Source organism: Epithele typhae, assembly GCF_022376455.1.
Source record: "Epithele typhae strain CBS 203.58 chromosome Unknown BXZ73scaffold_688, whole genome shotgun sequence".
Taxonomy (NCBI): domain Eukaryota; kingdom Fungi; phylum Basidiomycota; class Agaricomycetes; order Polyporales; family Epitheliaceae; genus Epithele; species Epithele typhae.
The window spans coordinates 1-8,309 of NW_025954879.1; the positions used below are offsets into that span (position 1 = coordinate 1).

Consider the following 8,309-nt stretch of genomic DNA (forward strand, 5'->3'; position numbering starts at 1 on the left):
TCCCCGGGTGGCAGGTGGTTCGGAGAATGGGATCAGGGCCCAGGTGGCAGGCGCACACCGGTACGTAGCCCATTCATTCAAATGTGTCTAGCTGAGGACCAATCATGCGGTCAGGCTACCCTTGGTGCCTCCAGTTGGACTCACGGCAAGTGCCCCGCTCCGGCTGAGCCTCTCGAAGGAGAGGCACATCCTGCCCTTGCCGCTCAGCAAATGCACCCAGATCATCGTGCCGATGGTCCTCGTTGCCCCCTCGTCGTGCATTCTCTGAATGTGGAACAGCGAGAGTCTGAGTGAGGTCGACCCGACCAAGCCACGGGTTCGCAAGGGGCTCCTCAAGGGCCAGTTGATACTCAAGGTACGGCAACTCGGCGGCTGCGATCCGCGGCGATGCGGGTGGGTTACTCACTCGGAAGCAGCCGGGCCAGAACTCCGTTGCGGAGAAGACGGTCATGGACGCCAACAGCTTCAGGCTGTATTCCGTTGTCGCTACTGCAGCTTTGGTGAGCTCCTTGGACACGTCTTCGGGCGTCTTCTGACGTATATTGCAGGTTCGCTTCTGCCTGACAAGTGAGCCAACCAGGAGCGACACCCATGGGGACTGGGATGTGAGCAGTCTCACTGCTCATCGAGATTCGAGACGTCGACTGACTTATACTACCTCAGGGAGCTTTGTGGGGGTGGGCACGAAAAGCGTGCAGAGGGTCCCCCGACCACAAGCGATCAGATGCTCGAAGAGAGTGACAGCGAAGAGAAGACCTGGGACACTGAGGGGCCTGTCGGTTACACGTCAGGCGATGATTGACAGGTATGTATGGTATGCACTTGTCTCCAGCAGCACTCGCTCACCGTCTCATTTTACAGATGACTAATCATGTATGTTCAAAGTGCGGAAAGCTCGTGATTCACTCTCGTTCTTGCGTCTCCACACCTCCAGTAGTCTCGTATTATATTTGCCATGATCCGATAGCTTCTTCTGAATGATGACTGCGTGTTTTAATCGACCACTATCCAACCAGTGGCAACCTGTGTGTGCTACAAAATGCGGTCTTACATGCCAACATATGACAAGGGTCTAAAATCATTGTGTCAGATTACCATGTCGCCCCTTGTGTATGGTCGAACAACTGCAATGCGTGCAGCCAGGTATTGCCATCGTCTCCCTCGTTTATTGCCATCAGCACCCTCATGTATTACAATGCGTGGCGGGGGAAGACAATTGTCCGACCAACCGGCGTCTATCAGGCGGTAGATTGCCATGCCAGACGACCGATGGCCGTCTACGGCTACCACCCTGTAATACGTGATATGTCTTGTGATTACTTACCATGCAATACGGCCGTTGATCACGCACTGCAACGCATTATCTTCAAATCCCCCGTTTTGCTGATGAAGCCGGTGCGGGTGACGACGCTGCCCGCGGCGAACTTACGTCGTGCGCGGGCCGTGCCAAACTCAGGAGGGTGTGCCTGTGTGGGCGGACAGCCACAGGGGGAGGGGAGGGGAGGGGAGGAGGAAGCAGATCAGCGACGGTTCTGGGGCCCGATGTCGATCGATGCGGGGCGGGAGAGGGCAGGCGGCGGTGCGGCAGCGGTGCATGTGTGGGCGTGCGCGGAGCCTAAAGCTAAAGGTTCGCCGCGGGGCACATGCACAGTGGATTGACGCGTCGGTGGGCCCCAGATGGTGGTGGGCCAGGGTCCTCGCGCTAGAACTAGCCAGACATGGAAGCGTTGAGCGCGACAGCCTACGATTAGCGCGAGCGGGAGAAGAGGGGGGGCGAAGGGGGACGAGAAAGGGGCGTGGGACGTACCAGACGTAGAAGAGCGCCAGGAGGGCGAAGGCGAAGTACAGTCGACTCTCTCATAACGCATACCCCCCATAACGCATAGTCACGCATAACGCATAGCTTGAGGCCGTTCCCGAGTTGGGGCAGTGGGCATAACCCATAGGTCCGGCATAACGCATAACGCATAGGTTGGCCGGGGGTCCATAACGCATACATGCCTATCTAATCAGGACTAGCGCCCAGAATCTATGCTCATACCGCCCAAAGATGGCTTGATTTTCCCGTGTGACATTCGGCTTGTGGGCTTCCCGAGGGCCCGGAAGTGCGCTGTTGCCGCTGTGACTCTGCCTTCAATTGATCACCCTTGGGCCTCACTGCCTTTCTTTGAACTGGCTTCCTGCAGGCTGTTGAGAAGCGATTGCAGGAGCTATGCGCCAGCCTTCAAGCCTTTCTGTAGGCTGACGAACCTATCTCCCTAGATGCAAGCTGCACCCGGTATGCGGGGCAACTGGAGGGCCCGATGGGCGGTATGCAAACTGGGTTGTTTTGGGCGCTTTTGGACGAAGGCGGACAAGGTGGACACACACATCTAATTCACTTATTTATTTGTTCGTATGTAGGTATCAGGCTGTTGGGGTGGGCAGATTTGCGACCTGGAGTGCGTGAGGTGAGCAGTAGTTTGTGCATGGATCCGGCGTCAAGCCATCATGCGACTACTCCCACGAGAGGCGCCCCCTTGTAACGCATACCCCCACATAACGCATACCTTTGGGCGGTTCCCGAGGGGTATGCGTTACGAGGGAGTTGACTGTAGCCCCATTTGCAGCCGGTCGACACGAGCGCGCCGACGAGGCCGGAACCGACGGCGACCCAGGCCATGAAGACGGCGGTGAAGATGCCGGAGAGAGAGAAGCCGGTGGTGAGAAGGAGCTCGAGGAGGAGGAGCGGGAAGGTGATGAACCATTGGATGTACCGCACGAACTACAGCGGCGGGGCGCGGGCGGCGGAACAAGAATATGGTTGAGCGAATCGCGTGATGATAAAATGGGAAGGAAGGGCGTGCCCCCCATGCCTCGCGGGAACTCTTCGATGACTAGGACGAAGCCGAGCCCGAAGCCATGGAGAAGTAGGATATCGTTGCAACGGTGAGAATGATGACCGCGATTTGGTGGAACAAAGGGGTTCCTCTGGGACGCTAGTAGTAGAGTGTCTTTCCAACGAATGCACATTCGCTGCGGTACGAAAGCGCACCGTGAAAAGCCAAAACAACATGACTGCGTCGCTGATCAGCATGATGGCGAATACCGCCCAGCCTCCGGCTGTGATATGGCGGTCAACGGTAGGCGGATTGGTGTCAAGTGAGCTGCCAGCCATGGTGGTGCGCTTCCTGGAGGACGTGCAGTAGTGTGGGGATTTGACCTGTGAGTTGGAGTGGACTACGCCCACTTCCCGCTCTTATACCTGGTCGACTGCATTTTAATGACACGGTAAACGAACATGGGTGCCAGAGGCATGACGCACTCTTGCATGCATGACTTTAGTCTGGTGCTCCAGCGTGCTCAGACAGAAGCTCGACAGTCCAGCATTGCGACTGGTCGGTGTGGTAGCGCTGTCACGATGTCGTCATAGGGACCAGCCGCAGGATGGCCGATGTCTGACGAGGCGTTTCAAGCCGTCGTTGATGAGGATAAAGAAGTCGGAACTTCGAAGGATAGCATCGCTTGTGCTCCTACTGCAAATCATACATGCTGCACTATGCTTATCCGTTGACGCATGAGCAAGTGTGGGCGCGCCGATTTCACGCACGACTGACCGGTGCAAATTCATCTCGTCTTTGGTCCTTTTACCGCCAGTACGTAGGCACACTCGGTCCCACGATGAGTCGAGCGTCGTCGAGCGCCTTGAGAACTTCTTCTGGGAGAGGGCCTTTCTCGCAGTCTTCGAGATTCTGCTTCAGTTGTGCGGCGCTACTAGCTCCAAGGATGATACCATCCTGCGGAGTAAGGACGGAATGGTGTTGGCACCATCGGAGCGCAATCTCTGTCAGGCGGAGCTGATGCTTCTCCTGTGTGCGGGACCTGTAAGAAGAGAAAACAACTGGAAGAAAGTTTGTCGTGGCGTACGGCAATGGGCTTCAGATGGTTCAATGCATCAAAATAGCCTTCCTTCAGGTACCGTGCACGATACATCTTGCCCATTGCAGTGCTTCCGTCGAATCGGCCGCCTGTGGGGGCTTCAGCGTGAGGGGCCGAAATCTTCCCTGCAAACAGACCCCCTCTACGCTTCCACATCAGTATTCGAAACACGTCCGTAGGATCTACACAACGCCAACTTACGAAAGAGGGTTGTAGATAACAATTCGAAGACCAAACTTTCTGCAACATGGAACGAGCTCTGCATCTATCTCGCGAGTGACTGCGTTGTACATGCTGTAGAGAGATGAGCAAAGTTCATCGGGAAGAGAACATGGCGCACGCTTGGTAAATCTTGGGTTGCACCCACTCATTGGCTTTGCAAATGGTGACCATTTCAGCAACCTGGAACGCATTTCAGGGTAGAGCAAGCGATAATGGCCAGAGGACGTACCTCCCAAGCGGCATAGTTGCTCAGTCCGAAAATCTCGCTTCACAGGAATGAGAGACGAAAAGAGAATACAGCGGGATGCGTATCTCACAAAAGCCCTTGCTTGTACAATTCGTTCATTTCCCGTGCAGTATCTTCGAAGGGAACGCTGCGATCCGGGGCGTGCAAATAGAGTACTCTGACCTTGGAGACGCCAAGTTCCTTGAGAGAGGTTTGGAAGGTGGCCCGTAGTGCAGAGGGAGCATGGTCACCCGGTTTTACTGGATAGACCCTGAGAAGGCATCCGAGTTGAGAGCATCTGCAGCTGAAGCTCCGTGTTTGGGGGAAGCACGCACTTGGTGTCCACCGAAGCACCCTTGAGGTCGAGCTCCGACAAGTACTAAGGGCAAAATCGCCTCAATATCTCGTATGTGCGTAGCAAAGATCCCATACCGCTTCGGTCGTCCCTTCAGCATACATGCGCGCAGTATCGAGTTCTTTGTGGCCATGCTCAAAGAAGACATCGAGGATCTCCTGGCATTGTTGGAGGTCGTGAATGCGGACACCGTTCTTACCCGGCTCTCCCAACGTCATGGTTCCCTGCAAGACAAGATATGAACGTTAGCTTGGGGCGGAGGGGTATGCTGCTCGACATACGAAGAGCAGGGGAACCTTGGTGGGCACCATGGTGGAACTGGATGTAGAAATGCAGCAGACGAACAAGATGAGTGGTGGGGGGCAGACGAATGTGCGCGAGCCGGGGGGCTATCGATGAGACACATCTAGAGCAGATACTAGTGCGTGAGACCAGTCGCACTCGCCGAGGGAGGAGAGCGGCGGCCTCTACCGTACGAATGACGGGCCCGGCCCGAACTCGGTGTGAGTTCGTCGGCGCTTGTGTGGGATCCCTTCAACCTGGGGTAAGTTTCGCACCGCGAGCGCAGCACCGCCGGCTTTCTCCCACAACCGTGGGCCCGTGAGTGAGACATTCTTTGCTGCTCGTTTCCTTTGATAGAATCCCTATCTTGCGTCTTGCAGCTTCATCAGTCTGCTTGGGCCCTGTGGAAGTCGCACCATGGCGCCGAAAAAGATCAAGAACAAGATCAAGAAGGCGCTCTCTCCTCCGCATTCAACATCTCCTCCCGAGCCAACTGCCGACGACGACGCTCTAATGGATGACCTCATGGCCCAACTTGACTCCAAAAACGGCACCGTCCGTCAAGAGTCTGCCACAGTGCTGCAAGAAATGCAGATAAACCAAGTCGCTGAGAGCGCGGAAGATGCTGCGAAGAAAGACAGCAAAGCGCGCTTCAAAGCTCGCCAGGTGCGTGCATACCAGCATCCCTATAGACACTCGCTGAAATGTGCCGTGCCTTAGGCTAGGAAAGCTGCTGCTCTCGTGGACAGCTACGCCCCGAACGACACGGAGGCGGACGCCCGCATCCAACGCGAAACCAAGGAAGAGGAGGCGAGCATCAAACAGACTTGCGAAGAACTGGGCCTCACGATGTTCGAGGTGTGGAACGGGAATCGGCATCATTGCTGCGTTCCTCATATCTGTGCTCTCTCCAGATCACTCCGGACGGACATTGTCTCTTTTCTGCTGTGGCGGATCAACTGTCCCTTCTTGGAATCCTCCCGTCCGGACAAGCGAATTACGCCGCGACTCGAATGTCTGCTGCAAGCTATATCCACAGCCATCCCGATGATTTCTTGCCTTTCCTCCCCTCAGAAGCTGGCGAGGATGCTGCGGGCGCGACCGACTCCGGCCTGATGACCCGAGCCCAGTTCGAGGGTTACTGCACTAGGATGCGAGACACCGCCATCTGGGGCGGGGAACCAGAGATCCAAGCTCTCAGTCGCGTATACAATGTTCCCATACACGTCGTACAGGGTGGTCAGCCTCCGGTGGTCGTTCATGAGCCTGTTGGGTCTGTTTTACCGCCGGGTGACAAACGGGTCTACATCAGTTATCATCGAAGACTATATGGTCTGGGGGAGGTAATGATGTCTCAATCTCGAGGTCGAGCATTTGGCGCTGACAGTTTACCGCAGCACTACAATTCACTCAGGCCTAAAACAGTGCTGAACACCATCAAGGCTGCCTTTCATTGATATCATTAGACGGTGTTTAGATCGATATGCAGCTGCGAAACATAATAGGGCACACCCTCCGCCAAGTGGGAATCTTTCTGGGGATCGGGTCGCCATATACGAGACCTGACAGCATGCCGTGTACGACAGGGATTTTGATATGTAGTTTTATAGACTCGCATGACAGTGTCGATGAACCTATGTACAGCGGCTTGCAGGCGGTCTCAGGCTTGGGCCGTGTTGCGTCATGCCATTTGGTGTTCCTTCACCTGGCTGCTCCGTGATCGTCCTCACGTTCTCGCCACACACCAATATACTGTACAGGTCGTCAAAACAACGTGTGCGCATTGATAGAATGATACACTACATCCGTATAATGATATACAAGCCCTCCACCCTAAATCAGATCCAGCAGGTCCTGGCCCTGCGGCCGCGGCTCGTCTGCCACGTACCCGCCAAAAGCGTTGTTCAGCCCCGCGTATGGGTCCGCAGACACCGGGGGTGACACCACGCCCTCGTCGTCGTCGTTCCCGATCATCGGTGACTCTAGGGATGTACTCGACGCCGACGGCCCGGGCTTGGCAGAGCCGTCATGCGCCGCGGCGCCGTTCGTGTCGGTCGCGACGAGCTCGCCGTTGCTCGCCTTCGCAGGCTCGGCGGGGCCGGGGCCAGAGACAACCACCGTGTTCGGTAGACCATGGGAGCGCGCAAGGGGGACCAGAACCTGGCGAGAGAGCGAGTTCAGCGCGGGACTGTCGGCCAGGGCCTTGCCCGTTGCGTTGCGAATGAACGTCTGCGATAAAGTTAGCGCGCGGGCAGCTTGGGCAGGACGAAGGCTGCCGTACCTCAGGGTTCTTGTGATAAATGCTTCCGAGCGTCCCAGTGTGCAGCAGGAGCTGGTCCAGCGCGCCGCGGTCCATCCGATCTGCGTCGGTCGTTATGGCGGGCTTCTCGGCGAGAACGATCTCGCCCGCCACCGCAGGGTTGATAGCAAGCATGCGCCAGTACATGAAACCGCGGTCGCGTAGGTCGGGGTTATCAACCTCTTCCGTCGCCCACTTGAGAACCTTGTGAACGAGAGACTTGGTGGTGTCCGATGTTGCCTTGTAGATGAACAGCTTGACAGCAGCCGTGAGGAGCGCGAGTTGTACCTATGTCGACCATCACGTTGCACGCGCACGCCAGTGAAGCCATGTGGATCAATGCACGTTGCGAGGAACGGTGAAACTAACCTCTGTGGGTTCTTCGAGGAAAGTATAAGTGAGGTCATCCATCAGCTCGTCCGCGTTGTCGATGCGGTTGGCAAATTGCCCAATAATCCAGATCACCGCAGCCTTGGATTCTGGTCATCCAGGAGATCGAGGTGCTCGCAAAGCTTGGGAATGATGCCCTCGTACTTCCCAGGGTACCGTCGGAACACATCCTTGATGACAATGACAGCTTCTTGAACAACGTAGGTGACCTTGGTCTCGATGAGGTCAAGCAGGGCCTGTATACAGCTGTCTGCGGCTGGCTGTACTTTGATGGCCAAGCGACCTATGAACGGACAGCTTTACGGACAAAGTCGATATCAACTTCAGACGCGTATCTGCATGCGGTCAGTAAGAGCATGAGTTACACTAGAATCAGCTCACTCTTGAAGCTCCGCTAGTACTTCTCGCGCATTCTCTTCTCGCGCTAGGCGGTACATGATCTCCAGTTTCGCCAATTTGACGTATATTGGGTCGTTGTACTTGCAGAAGAAGACTTTGACATCGTTCTTCAGCACAGAAGGTCTTCGCTGGATGATGAGAAGAATATTGCGCAATGCGACGTATTGGACCTCAGGTCCAGATGATAGTAGTGTTACTGTTCAAGAGGTTAAATATGT

At 55.7% G+C, this 8,309-nt stretch overlaps 5 protein-coding genes across 5 annotated transcripts; 2 read left to right on the plus strand and 3 right to left on the minus strand.

Annotated features, from left to right (window-relative positions):
* Positions 1-268: 268 nt before the first annotated feature.
* Positions 269-536, plus strand: BXZ73DRAFT_111925 (uncharacterized protein; the record flags this gene model as incomplete). The annotated part of the gene is made up of 2 exons (XM_048017423.1): positions 269-355; positions 417-536. The coding sequence occupies 2 exons, from the start codon at positions 269-271 to the stop codon at positions 534-536; spliced, it is 207 nt and encodes a 68-aa protein (XP_047870425.1).
* Positions 537-2,381: 1,845 nt separating this feature from the next.
* BXZ73DRAFT_111926 (uncharacterized protein) lies at positions 2,382-3,157 on the minus strand (the record flags this gene model as incomplete). The annotated part of the gene is made up of 3 exons (XM_048017424.1): positions 2,382-2,436; positions 2,550-2,764; positions 3,035-3,157. 3 exons carry the CDS (start codon positions 3,155-3,157, stop codon positions 2,382-2,384), a joined length of 393 nt encoding a protein of 130 aa, XP_047870426.1.
* Positions 3,158-3,626: 469 nt separating this feature from the next.
* BXZ73DRAFT_111927 (Aldo/keto reductase) lies at positions 3,627-5,032 on the minus strand (the record flags this gene model as incomplete). The annotated part of the gene is made up of 9 exons (XM_048017425.1): positions 3,627-3,848; positions 3,907-4,060; positions 4,120-4,212; positions 4,259-4,320; positions 4,370-4,406; positions 4,458-4,637; positions 4,702-4,745; positions 4,799-4,945; positions 5,003-5,032. The coding sequence occupies 9 exons, from the start codon at positions 5,030-5,032 to the stop codon at positions 3,627-3,629; spliced, it is 969 nt and encodes a 322-aa protein (XP_047870427.1).
* A 388-nt stretch (positions 5,033-5,420) lies between these two features.
* On the plus strand, positions 5,421-6,460 carry BXZ73DRAFT_63163 (cysteine proteinase; the record flags this gene model as incomplete). The annotated part of the gene is made up of 4 exons (XM_048021758.1): positions 5,421-5,669; positions 5,724-5,861; positions 5,918-6,346; positions 6,401-6,460. The coding sequence occupies 4 exons, from the start codon at positions 5,421-5,423 to the stop codon at positions 6,458-6,460; spliced, it is 876 nt and encodes a 291-aa protein (XP_047870428.1).
* A 376-nt stretch (positions 6,461-6,836) lies between these two features.
* Positions 6,837-8,219, minus strand: BXZ73DRAFT_85952 (armadillo-type protein; the record flags this gene model as incomplete). Its single annotated transcript, XM_048024044.1, has 6 exons — positions 6,837-7,232; positions 7,285-7,590; positions 7,672-7,773; positions 7,860-7,975; positions 7,996-8,027; positions 8,074-8,219. Coding segments are annotated over 6 exons (1,098 nt in total), but the record flags the coding sequence as incomplete, so codon positions are not given.
* Between the last annotated feature and the right edge of the window lie 90 nt (positions 8,220-8,309).